General features: G+C 41.1%; 1 protein-coding gene across 1 annotated transcript; it reads left to right on the forward strand.

The window, feature by feature from the left end:
• Window positions 1-831: 831 nt before the first annotated feature.
• On the forward strand, window positions 832-18,867 carry LOC139556573 (consortin-like). The gene is made up of 11 exons (XM_071370693.1): window positions 832-1,093; window positions 5,683-6,201; window positions 7,810-7,907; window positions 11,657-11,687; window positions 12,509-12,595; window positions 12,732-12,846; window positions 13,566-13,587; window positions 13,708-13,798; window positions 14,120-14,379; window positions 17,072-17,216; window positions 17,391-18,867. Exons 2-11 carry the CDS (start codon window positions 6,114-6,116, stop codon window positions 17,597-17,599), a joined length of 1,146 nt encoding a protein of 381 aa, XP_071226794.1. The 5' UTR covers window positions 832-1,093; window positions 5,683-6,113; the 3' UTR covers window positions 17,600-18,867.
• The last annotated feature ends 758 nt before the right edge of the window (window positions 18,868-19,625 follow it).

The raw sequence follows: 19,625 nt of genomic DNA on the forward strand, positions 1-19,625 counted from the left end.
ATCCATGAGAATGATACCAAAGCTCTCCAATAGATATTTGAAAACATCTGTTTCAAAGGAGATACCTTTTACCCAATAGTCTACTGTTCCACATTGTGTAACTACTGGGCATGGGCAATAAACCATATTTACCAGCCAGTGAAGTGCGGTTAGAGGTTGGGTAGGCACTCAAGTCAGTGGTTGGGTAGGCACTGGCTATCATCAAAGACAGATTTAGGCTACTCACAAATGCACCTTCTCCTCCTTCTTCTTATTTATGGTTTTATGGCAGACTACAACTATTGGTGTATTGCTGCCACCTACTGTATGGGGTATTTAAACAAAAATATTCCATTGCGGGAAGTGGATTGTGATTGAAATCACATTCCCAAACAGGCTCAGGTGCCTGTGAGAATGGAACATTCATTGACAGGAACAAATACACCTTGATGCAGCCCATATTCCCCATACAACAAAGAGCTCCAACAACCAGAGTGACATATCTCACTGGGCAAAAACTGGTTTAAAAAACAATCGTCAATGTGATGACTTTGAATGTGGAAAACTGATTGGATTTGAAAAAGTAATCAAAGGGAATTTTGTATTTTTTTCACCCAATTTTTTACCTAAATCCAATGACATGGTGACATGTTTTTGTTGATTTCACGTTGAATTCACGCTAGTTGACAAATATACCAATTATAAATTAAAACGAGACTTTGAACTGACGTCTGTGCCCAGTGGGATACTATTAAATGAAATCGAAAAACAATTTTCACCACATGTAAACTGACGTGCCAGCCCTGTAAATTACAGGCCACCTCTGTATGTAAGTTGAGACATCAACCAGCTGCCAGAAGATGGCCCCATTGCCTCTGCTATACAATAAAATGATATATTTCGCAATGAGTTTTAGACGAAGGCAGAAAATGCCCGGATTAGATCATAAACAACCATGGATCCGCAGAGATGGTGACACTCAAGGTTGTATATCAAGTGCATTTTAGAACATCGTGTTCAGAATAAAAGGGATATGGATTGAGCTGGATGGCCGTTCAACTGATTGTCAACCACGAACCTTTCTTTTCCTACAGCGGGACAGTATCTTGCATGTGTGAGTATGGATACATCCGCGTGATGATGGGTACCGCCGTTTTTACTTACGGTTACGTCTTCGAATATGATTATGATGACAGAATTTTTGCGTATATAGCTATAGCCTAAATATCGCATGAATGGCTTCTTGATTTCGCTTCGTTTATTCAACAGAGAATGATTAAATAGTTGCTCTTCATTGCGGAATAATAAACATGAAATTGGCGTAAGAAAATGTATTCTGTGAATTGCAAATTGTAGCGCATGTAGCCAGTTTATTACTGTGTAAACTGCGTTGATAATGTGCTACAGTATTCCAATGAATTGAATCAACATGAAATGTTTGTTTGGCTTGGACTCACTTGAGTGCCACTGCCTGAATAGGCACAGTAGGGAGCATCAGCTGCAGCATAAATTCTTCACTATTGGTTCGCAACATAAGTAAATGCAATGAGATGTAAACGTTTATAAAATAAAAAGACACATGGCCATACGAAAGAGATCAAAGTATGCTTATAAAACCCAAACATACTACTCTATACTAAAAAGGTTAATTATTCTGGTAAGAAATTGTACCTGAACGCGCTTCAGCCCAGTTTGAACAAAAAGGGAATCAGGTGCTCAACTGAGGGACTTCAAAACCCAAAAGACAGACAGACACCCTTTGAAGTGTCCTGGGGTATGTTTTTTTAGAGGTTAATTCTGCTACCAGTGTATAACTATAGTTTATCGGTTACTGGTTGGAGGATGCAAACATGGATGATTATTCAAAATCGGTGAATTTTGTCACCTTCAATCTATGTAAGAGTGGCGTGTTACATGAGAGGGTAAAGGCCAGTACTACACATTAGACACGATGCATATGAGTCGCACTCCTCTTTCTAGTTCTATGTTCTAAACCCCCTCACATTCACATGACTGTGAACATGGCACCTCTTGACATGTTCCCGAACCCCCACCCTGTGCATTCCATCCATACTCTCTGGTCATTCATTTATGCTTAAATGTAGGCTAGGTCTTATGATGTGGAGATTGTTTTTTTTTATTTTTTATTTTATAAAATCATACAGTACATAAAGTTTTCAAAAATGTTCATCCCCCCCAAAAATTGGAATAAGCAAAGGATTTGATTTTCAAGTTTCAAGTTGTACTTGTCACATGCACAAGCACAGTGAAATGCTTAAAATGATTTCTGGTCAAACAGATGGAAAAGGGGTCTTAGAAAACATCTAGCAAAAAAGAATGGGTATTCAAAATACATCAACACAATAATGTTGAAGTAACATTTATATTTCGTTTTGAAGAAATGATATTGCCTAATGTCTTGTCATTCTCTTACCAAAACCACTTTAAGATATTTTTTTATAAGGAGGGAGGATAATGAAAGTTCAAGTAAAGGTGACCTATCAATTACTTATAATGTTTTTACTGCTAACAATTTGGTTAATGATTCATTTAAGTGATTAAAACGTGTCTTTCTGTTACCAAATCGGTAACAGAATTACCAATAAACCTGTAAGTGAATGACTGCAACTGAATTGCTTAAGATGGGAATTCATAGTAGTCACAAAACATAGTCGGGTCACCTGCTACTGTCTTCCCTTCTTCCACTGTTATGTTCAGCTCAATGTTTTATTTATCTTTCTGTTGTGTGGTGGTCAAAGAAAGAGTATGAAAACATTGACGGTAGTTGAAATTTGGTCAGTCCAAATCTGAACCAATCACAGACATTTGTTTCACAAGTTTGTACAGTAGAGCACAGGACAGTACAGCAAATAGAAGTAGAGTGTGCAAAACATTAAGAACACCTGCTCTTTTCATGACATAGACTGACCAGTTGAATCCAGGTGAAAGCTATGATCCCTTATTGATGTCACTTAAATCCACTCCAATCAAGGGGAGGAGACAGGTTAAAGAAGGATTTTTAAGCCTTGACAGAATTGAGACATGGATTGTGTATGTTTGCCATTCAGAGGGTGAATGGGGAAGACAAAATACTTAAGTGCCTTTGAACGGGGTATGGTAGTAGGTGCCAGGTGCACCGGATTGAGAGTGTCAAAAACTGCAACGCAGCTCAATTTTTAACACTGAACCGTTTCCCGTGTGTATAAAAAATTGTCCACCACCCAAAGGACATCCATCCATTGGAGTCAACATGGGCCAGCATCCTTGTGGAACGCTTTTCGACACCTTGTAGAATCCATGCCCCTCAATATTAGCAAAGTGTTCCTAATGTTTGGAATACTCAATGTAGGTCAATACAGTACAGTACTGTAGAGTTTAGTACAGTACAGTAGAGCACACTAGAATAAAGTACAGTATACATTACTTCATTGTAGTGTACTATTATGCATTTCTGTATAGTACAGAATAGGGACCCATGATGTCATTCTGTTACCATCATTCTACTGGGTGTTAATCCACTTCAATTACTGTCGTTAAATAACCAAAAGAGATATTTTTCAAACTCAAGGAGTCAAATCATAGCTGACACACCATTCTTTCTGCAGACATCTTTGAATCATAATTCAGAGTAGATGTATAAGAGTTTTTGGAAAATGTGGTTACATAAAAAAGGGAGGGAGATTTTACCATCATTCTGATACCAAACTTTACTGCACTGTTATTTGAGCAAATGTGCTTTTGTAAAATGTTCTGTGGAAATTGTTCAAAGTAGTCCTTGTGCATAGAGTTGTATGATTTGTTTAACTTTGCAATCAATGGCTTCTGGCCTCATTCTGTTACTGTGGAATTGCCCATAAATTACTGTGGAATTTGGCATATATACAGTGCATTCGGAAAGTATTCAGATCCCTTGACTTTTTCCACATTTTGTTACATTACAAACTTACTCTAAAATGTATTAAATTGTTTCCCCCCCTCATCAATCTACACACAATACACCATAATGACAAAGCAAAAACAGGTTTTTCCTGTAAAACATATTTACATAATATTTAAATATTTACATAATATTGACATATTTACATATGTATTCAGACCCTTTACTCAGTACTTTATTGAAGCACCTTTGGCAGCGATTACAGCCTCGAGTCTTCTTGGGTATGACGCTACAAGCTTGGCACACCTGTATTTGGGGAGTTTCTCCCATTCTTCTCTGCAGATCCTCTTAAGCTCTGTCAGGTTGGATGGGGAGCGTCACTGCACAGCTATTTTCAGGTCTCTCCAGAGATGTTAGATTGGGTTCAAGTCCGGGCTCTGCCTGGGTCACTCAAGGACATTCAGAGACTTTTCCCGAAGCCATTCCTGCGTTGTCTTGGCTGTGTGTTTAGGGTCGTTGTCCTGTTGGAAGTTGAACCTTCACCCCAGTCTGAGGTCCTGAGCACTCTGGAGCAGGTTTTCATCAAGGATCTCTCTGTACTTTGCACCATTCATCTTTCCCTTGATACTGACTAGTCTCCCAGTCCCTGCCGCTGAAAAACATCCCCACAGCATGATGCTGCCACCACCATGCTTCACCGTAGGGATGGTGCCAGGTTTCCTCCAGACGTAACGCTTGACATTCAGGCCAAAGAGTTTAATCTTGGCTTCATCAGACTAAAGAATCTTGTTTCTCATGGTCTGAGAGTCCTTTAGGTACCTTTAAGCAAACTCCAAGTGTGCTGTCATGTGCCTTTTACTGAGGAGTGGCTTCTGTCTGGCCACTCTACCATAAAATACTGATTGGTGGAGTGCTGCAGAGATGGTTGTCCTTCTGGAATGTCCTCCCATCTCCACAGAGGAACTCTGAAGCTCTTGGTTCTTGGTCAACTCCCGGACCAAGGCCCTTCTTTCCCGATTGCTCAGTTTGGCCGGGCGGCCAGCTCTAGGAAGGCCACTGTGTTCTTGGGGACCTTCAATGCTGCAGACATTTTTTGGTACCCTTCCCCAGAGCTGTGCCTCGACACAATTCTGTCTCGTGGCTTATTTTTGCTCTGACATGCACTGTGGGACCTTTCCAAATTGACCAGAGGTGGACTCTAATCAAGTTGTAGAAACATCTTAAGGATTATCAATGAAAACAGGATGCACCTGAGCTCAATTTTGAGTCTCATAGCAAAGGGGCTGAATACTTCTCAAAAAATCTAAAAACCTGTTTTCGCTTAATTATTGTGTGTAGATTGATGAGGATTTAAAAAAAAATCTATTTTCGAATAAGGCTGTAACGTAACAAAATGTGGACAAAGGGAAGTGGTCTGAATACTTTCTGAATGCACTGTACATCTCTCTCTCTTCTCTCTCTCTCTCTCTCTCTCTCTCTCTCTCTCTCTCTCTCTCTCTCTCTCTCTCTCTCTCTCTCTCTCTCTCTCTCTCTCTCTCTCTGTGTGCAGCCCCATGTGTTGATGATGTAACATGGCCATTATGGTTTCTAATAGACAAATATGTTATTTTAAGTTTCTCAAAATCAGCCTGGCTGATGTAAGAGCTTCTCTGTGCCTGAAGGCAGGTCCTGGTCGTAACACAAAGAGTTCTCTCTGAAAAGATTAACTCAGCAAAAATAACTAGCATTTCACTCCCACTCTTCTGCACATTCAGTTCCCTCACTAACTCAAAGCTGAGAACGACACGCTGATGCTAACACCATAAAATCTGTTTTAAATCCAACAGGGTATTGAAGAGGGGAGGAAAAAGCTTCTTGGTGACCTGCTTCAGGGATTTCGAGGACCAGGGAGAGCCCCAAACAACTCCAAACAAGGAGGCCAGAACACAGGGAGACCATAAAAACAAGGAGATTGAGTTGGAATAATAGACTATATATCTACACTAATGACACAACCTTCTACCTATAGTCTTCCAACTCCAACTACAACAAGCTGGAAAACCTAGAACATTGGATCCCACATTTTATTACGCTAAACCTAAAGATTTTTTGAGTTTTCTGTGACCCATCGAGTAGCCTAAACCAAATCCATGTTTCTAGACAGAATCCAGTCCTAGTAAGTGGCAACCCTAAAGCAGCCAGCCACTTCCCTCCTGTGGGCCCGACCCACCTCTTGGGAACCAGTGAGTTGGTGGAGAACAACATTGTGAGGGAGAGGATGGGCAACAAGAGCACCAGCCCCCCCAGAGACCCGGACACTGAGACGACTCAGAGAGAGGAGGCAAACAACACGGAGCCTGCCTCAGGTGCCTACAGCACTCATCACACAGTACAGATCCCACACAGTAGTTTAAGTGTACACTAGTGGTGCGCGGGTCAGCTGTTTTTTTTCTCGCGCACCTGCCCGCAATTGCTAATAACCCTTTTGCAACCCCCCGACTATATGTGATAAAGTGAAAATATCAGGTCTGCACTCAACCCCAATCCGCAAATATAGAAAATGCGTTAGGTTACAGTCAAAGACAGCATAACTATTTTTTGACAGAGGGTGCATGATTTTTTTGTTGTTGCCTGATTTAGATACGTTTCTGCTTATCATTTCCGACATTGTGGTTAGCCATTTTGGTAAGTCAAATTGTCTATAATTAGATACATTGTAGCTTCTCGTATGTCATTATATGTTGCCATAAAATACTAAATATACCCTTGCTCAACTTTTAGGGACTGGGGAGAAAAAACAATAACGCAAAAAAACGAATGGGAAAGATTTTCTGTCCCAAATGTCCAAATGACATCAGTTTGACCTGTTGTAAGCAAAAAGAAAGCTATGAAAACGACCCAACGTGGTTCTGAACAAATTTCAGTACTGAAAAGATTTCAGTTCGGCTTCGATGCATATTATATGTGGTTGAAATATTATCAGCTTTTATGATGCTTTTATAATGAAGACAGAACCTTTATATGGTATCTAACTGAGCATTGCATTTTCTCAAGATGCAGAAGTAAATAAATCATATTTCTCCACTCCTGTTCCTAAATCCAGATTTTGCCAACATTTGGTGTATACTTTTACTGCAAGAAATGCATAATTCTGCAGGATTTATTTGGAAGGCTATATGAGAGGTTATAGACCTACAGTCAGTGTCCAGATACCAGTTTCCATTTAACCCATCTTAACAGTTGGCTACAGATCCTTGACATGCATATTTGAAGTCCTGTTCTGTGACTGTCGAATTTGTAAAACGTCTCGCAATCAACACACACAACATAGCGGGCACTGCTATCATTCTCTTTTACCACTTCACCAAATATTTTATGACCCTTCCTTCTCTTTCTTTTCAACTATCATTTCGCAGCTTTTGTCTTGTTGAATTAAACTTCGACAATGTCCTTTTTTGCCTCGGTGGATTGACGTTAACTTTTTCTGCCCGCTCTCAAAAGCATTATTTGGCGATTGGTTGTGTAAACTATTTGGCGCGTAGGCTACAGTTAAGCCCTAAAGTTTAGGCTTTTACACTAATACCAGATAGCCTAAAATAACGAAAGAAAACCCTCAGTGTATTCTATAGATATAAATTGCACAATAATTATACATTTATGGATTTTTTAAAGGTATTGTTTCTCTTTATTCAACCTGCAGGCCACCCACCCGCCCTTCAGCTACACAAGATTTAATGACCCTAAACCCGCTATCCGCGGGGACTGCGGGTTACGAATCAACCCGTGTATCACTAGTGTACATTATACATATTTACTGTGGAGTAGATTTGCATATGTCACCTACCTCAAACTGGTTCAAAAGACAAGCACTCTCTATGGCTGCCATGACAAGACCTTAAGAGTAGCCTTAAAATGTCAAACCAAACATGCCTATTCATCAACTGTCTATTACACTTGACATTGTGTGTTTTCAGGAAGTGGCCCCCCAGGCTCCAGCCCTGACCTGCTAGCCTCACTACAGTCTTTGGGAGAACACAGTGACCACACACTGCTGCCACAGTCTCTACACCAGGTGTGTGTTTTCACCTTCACCAGCACAAATCCTCTGTGGTTTGGTCCTGTGGGTTGTACTGTGTTTTGCACAGTAAATCTCATCCTCATCTGTCACATGTGTTTTGCCACTGAAACATCTTGCTTTTCCCTTGTGTCTTCTTTTAATTTGTAGGGAGAGTAAATCAAGCTTTAAGATGTAACCATGATTACAATGATCATGTACTGTACTCTATACACTTGTTATAATCCTATTCAGTAAGAACACTTGCTTTGGCCCTCAATGTACTGTAATAGCCTTGCAGTTGTTGTTTTATCTTTGCCAGTTCTGGTCATCATGGAACAAAGAGCCAGCTATGATTTACACACCTCAAGAAAAAGACAGGCCCCACTGATACACTGAGGTTGCGTCCCAAATGGCCCGCCCGTTGCGTCCCAAATGGCCCGTTGCGTCCCAAATGGCACGTTGCGTCCCAAATGGCACTCTACGTCCCAAATGGCACCCTATTCCCTACATATTGCACTACTTTTGGGCCCTGGTCAACAGTAGTGCTCTAAATAGGCAGGGAATTGGTTGCCATTTGGGACGGGCCTGATACACTGATACAGAAGAAAGGGTTGCTCTGTGATCAAACTGGTACAATCAGTGGAGCATTGGCAGAATAACTGGCCAAGAAGTACGCTAAGAGATTGCATTTCAGTTATGTGGACAAAATAGATGCCCATACATGGAGAATTAGAGCTGTACAAAAAAAAAATCCTGGTAAACAGGCACAGAGAGTTGAGACAGGGAAAGGAAGAGTTGTCTGACACAGTTGTTTGAGTTCTGTTGTGCGTCACGGTAGAAGTGAATCTGAGGTAAAACAGCTTGTTATTCGCCACATTACATCTGAGTCCCATCTTTTGTCATAGCTCTATCCTTCCAGACTACTATTTCATTAATGAATTAAATAATCCATTCATTTATTCTATACATGGACAGGGGAGTGAAGTTCAAAATTAAGAATACAGTCATGTTTGCACATAGTGGACTTTCTAAATGTACAGTAGCCCTTATCCAGCTATCCAGTTAGCTAAACACTTATTCAAACAACTCAGTAAGAAGCAGGGTGCCGTTTCGGAAGTTTACTTTAATCAGTGTGAAACTGCAACAAACACAAAAGTACATGTTTTCAGTCACAGTAGTATAGAGCACAGAATGTCTTACACAATAACTGCACTAAATGTACAAAATAAGGAATAAGTCAAATATAAAGTTACTAGAATGCAACTGTATGTTTGATATTGCTAAGCTAGGTGTCCCTTTCGAGAAATAGTACTGAAGCTAATTCAAAGTAGCTAACAGCTAACTCAATTCTTAACCTTTTACAGAAACATGAAATTATATGTGATAAACATGTATCTTGTGCTAATAAACAATGTACTTACAGACATTGTGTCTTACAAAGCTTCTACAAAGGATGTTGAAGGATTGTAACTACTCTGTCACACTTGCACATTTTACACATTGCTTCACTTCTGAAACTGCTTCCTGTCACATGACACAAACAGGTAAATTCTACACTGCTGCACTTAAACTGCCGCTAGGGGATGCTAAACAACTAACAGGTCCTTAACAGTGCATATAAACATAAAAAAGCTCAGGGTAATACGCTAATCTAAGCTATAACATTTTACATTTATGTTTTAGTCATTTAGCAGACACTCTTATCCAGAGTGACTTACAGCAGTGAGTGCATACATTTTCATACTTTTTAATAGTGGTCCCCCGTGGGAATCTAACCCAAAACCCTGGCGTTGCAAGCACCATGCTTTACCAACTGAGCCACAAGGGACCACGTATACGTTATTGCATGTGACTTTATGCCTTTAAGGTCATTGTCCAAGGTCAAATATTTATCCTGGTATGTCTGTCTGTATAATCTCTGCTGCCAATGACTGGAACGAACTACAAAAATCTCTGAAACTGGAAACACTTATCTCCCTCACTAGCTTTAAGCACCAGCTGTCAGAGCAGCTCGCAGATTACTGCACCTGTACATAGCCCATCTATAATTTAGCCCAAACAACTACCTCTTCCCCTACTGTATTTATTTATTTATTTTGCTCCTTTGCATCCCATTATTTTCTACTTTGCACATTCTTCCACTGCAAATCTACCATTCCAGTGTTTTACTTGCTATATTGTATTTACTTCGCCACCATGGACTTTTTTTGCCTTTACCTCCCTTATATCACCTCTTGCTCACATTGTATATAGACTTATTTTTCTACTGTATTATTGACTGTATGTTTGTTTTACTCCATGTGTAACTCTGTTGTTGTATGTGTCGAACTGCTTTGCTTTATCTTGGCCAGGTCGCAATTGTAAATGAGAACTTTTTCTCAACTTGCCTACCTGGTTAAATAAAGGTGAAATATACATAAATAATGTGATCTTAGGCTTTGATATACAGTATCTGTGCTCTCTCGCTCTTGGATTTCAAACTGAGAACATCTGCTTGTGAAACTATTTAATTAATGGAAATGTAATAGCGATGGTATTGCATTATCTCAGCACTTTAAAACATACCGTACATAACTCAAACCCTTTATTCGTATATGTCCTCTAGAGCAGGGATGGACAACTGGCAGTGGCCCCCCTTTCGTAGGCCCGCAAAAACTGCTGCTGGTAGTTGGAATAGTAGAATACACAAGGTGCAATTTTGAAATTTGGTTGTGCATCAGCAGTTTTTCCACTTGTTATGTCAGTCACTCAAGAAGCCCATGTCAGCTAAAATGTTTTAGATTGGTAAGTTATTCTAGCCAGCTATCTAAACTTGTAGTAATCATGGTCGAATTACCGACCGGGGGGCCCCCATTGATTTTGTTAGTCACTCTCACTCAGATATAATATAAAAAACAGCAAACATTTTCTCTCCACCCTATGGCAAAAGGTGTTGAATTGCAGGAAATGTACTTTAAAACTAAAACATTTTCTCTATGCTCCATGGCAAAATGTGTGGAATTGCAGGAAATTTTTTTTACTTAGTATTTTCTCACCGCTGTCAAGAGGGGGGGTGCTAAAATGTTTTGCCCACAACAAAATGACACTTAGGGACCCCAAAAGGCTAGGGCCAGCTCTGACTGCATGGTGGTGTGGATGGGTATGGTGGGTACGCAGACCCACGAGCCACTGCAGCCTTGTTTTTTTGGGCCCTGACCCCAATCAAAGTTGCCCATCCCTCTCTAGAGTGACTTCATATAGTCTTTCAGAGCAACATGAAAGTGGTCTAAGGTTATCTCATGGCATGTTTCATCCTTGAAGTTAAAACTTGAGTCATATTCAAGTTCATCAAGTGACTTGGCTTAGATACAAGATGTGTTGGAAGTCGCACTGTTTAGTGTCGGTAGCCATTAATAGCTGTTAGGATCAGTTCATTACCAAACAGGAGGATATCTAGTCTGACAGATCAGTTGGACAGCTGAAGCTGAAGGATGTAGAAGGCTTTATTGGTTTCTCTTAGTTATAAACTGAATTGTAGTGGGGGTAAACATTTTCCTTCCATGCAATAGCCAACAGTAAAATAATTGTTTTCTTTAGGATATAACCTTTCTAGTTATATTACATTAATTACTTTAAATGAATCTTTCAAGTTTATTTATTTCCAGGTAGGTTAAATAGAGGACCTGACATTCTGTACTGAAGTCTGATTCTGAGTAAGTGAGCTAAGTGACAGAATAAGGTCAGTGTGTAATGATTTTTTTCTCACTCTTTCTCTTTCTTAACAGATAGCGGAGGCCTACTCCCTGGTAGAGGAATGTATCCTTGCCGTTACTTATTGCCAATATTTATTTCCACTCCGTCAGAGCTGAACAGCAGTTAAACAGCAGTGTTTTTATTTTGATGCTTCAGGGACTTTGGTGACAGTGATTTAGGATGACACTCTTACAATTGTTAATTTGAAAAAGGAAAGGGACATGATACTTCTGCAGTGGTGGGGTAAGTGTTTCCATGTGTGCTGGGCAGAACGGAATATTCACTTTTAGTTTTTTAATTTCTATAGGCGGGTTACAATTTCGTTACTATTTGGCTTGTTCTGTTGGTTCATGGGTTGATTTCCCTGCAGGATTTCCCTTGATTTTGGTAAATACTGGGTGTGGAAGTTGGGGGTTGTTGATGAGGGAAATATGTTCTACTGAAAGTAATCCAATTAATTCCCATTGAGATAAGAATCTCTTACACAAGAGGTTTTGCCTAAGAAAGTAATGATTTGGACACACACACACACACACACACACACACACACACACACACACACACACACACACACACACACACACACACACACACACACACACACACACACACACACACACACACACACACACAGTCAACTGCAGGAGAACATACACTGGAATAGCTTTAAAATTCCAAGATTTATTTATAGCGTCATACATTTTCTGAATTCTTGATTTTCGCACACAAGCACCAGCTCACCAGCTCAACATCAGATGCTGTATATATTTGTCTGACGTTTGTTAATATGATCCTATCTTTTGAATCCCAGAGTTGACAGCTTCAGGGATAGGTGTTATGGGCTCTTTTAGTGTCCTCTTTCCTTAACTGCTGATGGTTATAAGATCAGTGGGCAGTGCAGTTCCTGCAGCTGGAGAGGCTATATCATGAGCGCCTCCTGTCCAACCTCGCCGCCCTGCAGGAAGACTGGGGTACTGCACTCTTCTCTACACAACTGCTCTGTCACTACCGTAGACTCACATGAACACGACTGACAAAATATAACTCTGTTATTCTTTGAATTCCACTCTGTGTGTGCGTGTGTGTGTGTATTCTGTGTGTTTCCAGAGAGCCAGTGGAGAAAGCGTAACAGAGCAGCGGAGAGCACCTCACCAGGTGAAACCAACAGCATTGGACAGGAACACATAGAAATACTGCGCCAGATCTGCAGGACGCACCAGAGGTGAGATGGATACTGGTGGACCATAACATGGGTGCAGATCTAGCACAATTTTATACTATAACTATAACTGAGACTACATGCACAAAACATTGACTTGGACAATAACTTGTAGCGGTACTGCTTGCTGCAGTAGAAGGGAAAGCAAAGCATGTCTAGATAGTTTAGTTTGTCACATTCTGTCACCACCCACAATATTACCGCTCCAGAGGGGGATCAGTAAACACGGTCTTCATTTAAATGTATATTTTCATTCGTGAATGCTTTATAATGAATGGTTTATTAGCTAGAGTCATTTGGTTGATATGTCAGATTATACCCTATGTTTGAACTTTGAACATATCATCCCACGCTAGTGGTTCTTGTCTAGACATGAACCACCCCTTAATTAAATAACACTCCTTTGATTTTCAAGTATTTCTCTTTACTTACTCTACTAAGCTATAGACTCAGATACGTTTTCATGCAAGTCACAGAACCCCACCCATGCCTCTTGGTATGTTAGTAGCTCGTGGCGGTTTGATGGAGATTGATTCAGCTGGATACCAGATGCTCAGTCACTGTAGTGGCCTCCGGTCATTCTAGCTTTCCATTTATTCAATCAAATGGCATCAAAACATCAGCTCGCCCAGTCAGACCTCTTCTCTCTCTCTATTTATCGCTGTTGCTCTCTCTCCCTCTCCCTCTCTCGGTCTCTCTTTCTCTCGCTCTCTCCGTAATAGGCCAATGCTTGGTGCGGAAAAGGTAAGAAAATGCACTACACACCATCCTTTTGATGACGTTTCTTAGTCCATACTTTAAGAGAAGATTAGTGTGTTTGTGACATGAGCGACATTTATGACAAAGCTGGTTTTTTATTTCTAGAGCATGGCAGACACAGTGCTGAAAGACAACCACAACACCAAGGAGCAATGTGAGAGGAATGAGAGAGAATCACCATCCCACCATGGAAAAGGTCAACACAAAACCCACCATCAGATGAATCCCTAAATCAATATTATAGAATGGCCACTTAGCCTAGAGATGTGTATAGGAAGGAGATGATATCATCCTCTTTGTTCACTGGAAAGCCGCAGAGTGTAGTTCGGGTTCTAATCAATAAGGGCTCATAATATGGAATCTGATACCAGATGATGCTCCCATACTGTCTCAGCTATAAGTGTGTGTGTGTGTCTGTGTCAGTATCTATAATAGGTGCTTATGGGTTCTATATGCTGAAGCCAGGTGATTAGTAGTAGGCCTAGTATTGTAAGCAACACTTCTCTTGTCTCTGCAGTCAGAGGCAGCAACCCTGTAAGACAGGGTGAGGAGGATTTTGAGCAGACCACGCCAACAGGAGCTGACTCTGCCATGGCTGAGGAGGAGGAGGGAGGAGTGGAGGAGGGAGGAGTGGACGAGATGGAGGCGGAAGGGCAGGTGGATGAAGAGGAGGTGTTTGAGGAGAGTCCAGAAGAGGAGGTGCAGGTGGTGGAGTGGCCAGCGGGGGTTCCCCAAGCCTCAGCCAAAGACCTGGTCAAACTCTCTCATGTGGAGGAGGTGAGAATACACTGTGACTGAGGCTTAAATAGCCTCATGTTTATCTCTCTCTTCTCTCTGTCTTTTTTGTCTCTTTACCTTTCTCTCTCTCTCTATCTATCTCTTCTTGTATGTCTAGATCTCTCTATTGCTGTCTCTCCCTCTGTCTTGTTTGGTAGAGGACACACATTTTGGAATGAGATAGCCTTGGACAGGCTCAAGGGAGCACAGAAATGTCTTGGCAAAGGAGCTGGGTCTGTAACTAGTAAATTGTCTGTGTGCTTGATACTTAATTCCATGTGCTGAGCCACACTACGGATGTGGCCATGGGTGGAAGGTTTGAGGACAGGACACAGAGGCTATGATGTCACTAAAGAGCCACAACAGATTTTAGAACAAGTAGTTCACATACAAATCCTGAAAAATAGGTCAGACATGGTTCAGACAATGACGTTTAGGAGGGCTTTGTTGAGCATGCCTGGCTAGTATTTGAACCCAGTTTTGTCTAGCAGTGACTTCTAAAACCACACAAGTCAGACTAGACACTAGAGACAACCTAATATGATATACTAGCACTCTTGGGTTGACAATAGATCTGTTGCCTGAGGCATTATCCTGTGTTGTTATTGATCTCCGCATATTGACCCCATATAACTGACCTACCTATATATTATAGACGTGGATGACACTGTCAGTGTTACAAATGACCTAATTTACGTGCAATAGTGTATGACTCCGCTGAGCTGTACATCATTGCAAGTTTGTTGTGCAAACATACACTTGTTTCACCTCTATACATTCTACGGGTGTCTAAAATTGCTCCCTATTGCCTATACGGTGCATTATTTTGGGGGCGATGGCCCCCACAATAGTATATGCACTGGTTGAAGCTCAATGTTAAATTCAAATCTCCCTATCTTCATATCTAAGCCAATATGACACAATGTCAATGAAAATTCGCAAATGAACTTGATTGGAGGTACACAACACACTCGCCTCTCATAATGATCCATCCAGCCGCTTTGGACTGAATACCTTTGTAGGTGCAACAGTTTTTATTAAATAGATATTTTAGCGCCCTCACGTGCACATTTCCGTCCATTAAGAACCAACTATGTGCTACCTTTGTGTAGCATTTCTGACAATGCTAACATCTTTTCATCCGAATCTCAAAGTTCTAGAACCCGGACCAAAGCACTTGGGTTGCGCTAGTAGCTAGCGCAACGTGCTAGTAGCTAGCTAACACCAGTTGGATGAGAGGCAATTCTGAGTGAATGAACAACAACAAAAGCTTCCTTTCATCACCAGACTGTCTATTAAAATAGTGTCAAGATAATGTGTCATGACAGGGTTCGTAGCGTAAGCGTTAATGTCACCACCATGGAATCTGAAGGGTTTCCACTAGTTACCACAGCAACAAAGTCAAAATATTTTCCGTAAAATAAATGTTAAAATGTTCTAACTAATTTTCATTGGGAAGGCAGATAAAGTATTTTTTATCAAAAGCAATCCCTTTTGCCTGAGAACACAATCCTAGTAATTACTACCCTCTGGGGGTTTGATTAATCCCGCCTGGGCGCGCCAATGTAGGCGTGTTTTGCATTGGCTGAAAGTTGATTGCATTCGATTTGGAACCAGGCTGCCTGCTGGACGTGAGCCAAGTGCCCTGTTCAAAGCCCACGGCAAAGTTGGCTCAAAACAAAAGTGACCTATTTAAGCATGTATAGTAATTACTAGGATTCTGTGTTTTCCCATGTAGAAAGGATTGCTTTTGTTAAAAACGCTTTATCTGCCTTCCCAATGAAAACTAGTTAGAAATTCAAACATTTATTTGATGGAAAAGAGATGTATGTTTCTGGACGATGCACCATGCTGCCTTGTTGACAAAATGACAGAGCAGGGAGATTTACTGTTCGATTTGAGAAGGGCAAGCCTCCCTCCACGCTTTCGGGGGCGACAACGCCGCCTCTTCTTCTGTGGGGTTTATCAGCGGATGGCATCCAACGTTATGATGCATTACCGCCACCTACTGTACTGGAGCGGTCCCACCTGTGTACCAGAGTCCTAGCTTAAAAATGTACCAATAGAAGTATAAAGAGAGGTTCCTGCAGTTACAGGAATGCCCACATGCAGGAACAACCCGAACTGTGGGCCGCAATTGCACCCTTCTCCGTCCTGCTACTACGGAGAAGAGTACAGTGGAGACTGGAGAGACCAACTCTCAAGGAATACACCATTGCCCTCATCCTTCAGATGTGCTCCACCCCTATGGTACATCCCAAGGACACACTGCTTAATGTTCCCTGAAATGTGTATGCCAGCTGGTTGACGGAGCGCCGAGCCCCACTATGCACTTGTTTATCTTCTGGTTCCACTGGAACATCCAGCTCCTCCGCTATTTTAGAAGTTTTGAATCCTAAGCAACCTGCGTACACATTGTTTGAAATACAATAGACCAACATAGCTACTGTCGTAGGTCAAAGCTGTGTACTGGAAAACTTTGGTAGAGCGTGGATGGAATAGGCATGGTGGTGCTCATGTGAATTTCCTTTATTTTTTGGCTTCAGAACGATGCTTACTTCTGACTTAAAACATCGTTTTTTGTTTTTAATTACACAAGGCTCTGGTCAAAAGTAGTGTACTGTATAGAGACAGAAATGTTTAAGCCATTCACTGCACACTGTTTCTAATTCTCACTTATCCACCCCTGCAGAGCTCCTCACCAGATGGCCTGGTGTCCATTCTGAAAAGGAGGAGGGCGTCGTTAGATGGCCTGCCCCCAGAGGGTCCCGATGCAGCCAAACAGAACTCCAAACGCAAGGTGCGCTTCAGCGAGCCAGAGGATGGCATGGAACCAGGTATGGATCAGCCTGATAACCACCTTTCTCTCTCTGTCTCTCTCACTCACACACACACACATGCACACACATACGCATACACTCTATACATAAGTTCTTATACTGTGTCTTCAATAAAGACACAATAAGATAGTAGTAACATATTAATAAGTATGTTTTTTTTTATCTGTGCAGAAGAGGTGGGTGGAGACTCTTGTTTGATCCTGCTGTTGTTGTGCTTAGTAACCGTGGTGATCAGTCTGGGCGGGACTGCTCTGTACTGCACCCTAGTGGACACCTACAGTAGTATCTGCACCGACTTCTCTCACAACGTGGACTTTTACGTGGTCCAAGTACGACACTTCCTGGACGGGCTCAGACACTGGCTGTCCATACGCTCATAGTCAGCACGGTCTACTGGAGCAGTAAGGACATACAGTCAGTCGCCTGCTGCAGCAGTATATGGACTTATATAGAAGCCCACCTACTGCTACAGTCTAGTGACTCTTATGAAACCCTAGGAGGAAGACCAGCAAAAATATACTGTAAGACTGGTAACACTACTGGTTGGAGAGAATGCTTTAGGTGAAGTCAGACACTGGCTCCCCATACTGTCCAAGCCAGGGAAAAGATTCAGTAAGAAATTATTATATACTGTATGAACTGCTCTGAGACTGAGACAAGAGGGAGCACTTGACCCTAGTCCCAGTATGAATTAGAGAAGGTCATTGAAGTTCTGGGATAGGGTCTGAAATAGAGAGTGAACGGGCTTGTGAGCATTGATCTAACAGGAGGCACAGGTGCAGACATTTTGAACTACTGACATTTCATATGCAGACCAAACTGTTTCCGGAACACTGCCTCCTCTTGTTTTTGACCAGAAGTTTTTAACCTCAAGATGGACACAGCACAAAAGAGCTCCCAAAAACATGCAAAGGAACAAAACATAGCATTGTAAAGTATATTCTAGTTGGATTTTTTATAAAAATATATGTTTATCTGAATTTGTAAAGATGTTTATCTGAAAAACGCATACAATTCAGATAAACAGTAAAGATGTTCATCTGAATTTGAAAGCCTCATGGTAAAATTTGGGGTACAGTATGCCAATAAAAAAACGGACATTTTAGGGATTGAAAGGACACTTTTTTTATTATCAACGTTTCTGTGTTTTTCATGACAAGTCTTCTCGACTCCTTGACTTGTCAAATGTAGCCTACATGTTGTACATTTTACAGCAGTTTTTTGTACATGGAGACATGGGTTCAGAATTGCTCTTACATTCCTCTGAAGGTACGCAAGGTTGTTGACCACTGCAAATGAAAGTCATTTGGGATGAATGGCTCTCTGGAATTGGCACATTGTTAAGTCATTTGTTGAAAACAGAGGAATATCAATACAAATATGCATGAAAGATACTGTATGTATGGCTCTTGGTATGACAATATGAACAAAGTTTAATGTTCATACAGTATGCATTTAAATGTAGTCATGATATTCAGTACTGCACTGGTTACTCAGATATTTCAGGCACTTATGTTAACTTTTTTGTGTTGGTCAATATTGTTATGTACTGTAACCATACATTTGTCTTTTATTCTATAAGTCTATTTTAATGTATTCAATACAAATCCATTTCCTTGCTTTGGTGAATAAACTTTGTTTGCTTTTATCTACTGTATGTCCAGGCTGGTCTCATAGACTAGACGTAACATAGTAAACAAAAATCCGGGACACTCAAATGAGTATAATATGTTACGTTCAGTATGGCTACTTAAGACATAAGTTTACTTGAGGTCAAAACGAAAGTGGAGGGAGGGTGGGCAACTCAAATGTCTAGCAACACAGGGAAGGTAACTCAAACATCTAGCAACCCAACAGTTGCATGTTCGAATCTCATCACGGATAACTTTAGCAACTTTGCAACTACTTACTACTTTTTTGCACACCCAGTAGATTTCCAGGACCAGAGTTGGAGATCCCTGTTCTAAACCTAGTGCTTGGTTCTGTGAATGTGTTCTGTGAAATCAGACAGAAAGTCACAGTTTGGCAGTGGAATGTCCCTAATGACATACTTCTTACTCTATGGGCATGATCTTCTATCCATTGTCTGACATTGGCGTCTGGTAAAAGTAATATTTCCACCCATATGCTCTCCAAGAGTGCTATTCAATCTGTATCACTGAAGCGTTACAGATTTGCGTGATAGAAATGCAAAGGTAATTTCATATTGAAGCGACATCTGCAGCGGTTACCTGAATGCAGTCTCAGCTAATGCGGGAACATAGCGCCCCACAGTGGAGATGTCATAACACCCATAAAACCTAGCGGTCAAATGGGGAGATGGTTCCAATTGTTTTTCCACCATTAATTCTTCCAATAGGGAATTTTAGAAACACTTAAAATAAGGGCTGTGCTTCATGTAGGCGT

The sequence above is a fragment of the Salvelinus alpinus genome, chromosome 27 (assembly GCF_045679555.1).
Source record: "Salvelinus alpinus chromosome 27, SLU_Salpinus.1, whole genome shotgun sequence".
NCBI lineage: Eukaryota > Metazoa > Chordata > Actinopteri > Salmoniformes > Salmonidae > Salvelinus > Salvelinus alpinus.

Bases quoted from the DNA above. Each gene is read 5' to 3' on its own strand.
- LOC139556573 (XM_071370693.1), top strand. From the start codon at position 6,114: ATGGGCAACAAGAGCACCAGCCCCCCCAGAGACCCGGACACTGAGACG. The intron at 13,588-13,707 runs GTAAGAAAATGC...TTTTATTTCTAG, and splicing joins CAATGCTTGGTGCGGAAAAG to AGCATGGCAGACACAGTGCT. The intron at 17,217-17,390 runs GTATGGATCAGC...TTATCTGTGCAG, and splicing joins AGAGGATGGCATGGAACCAG to AAGAGGTGGGTGGAGACTCT.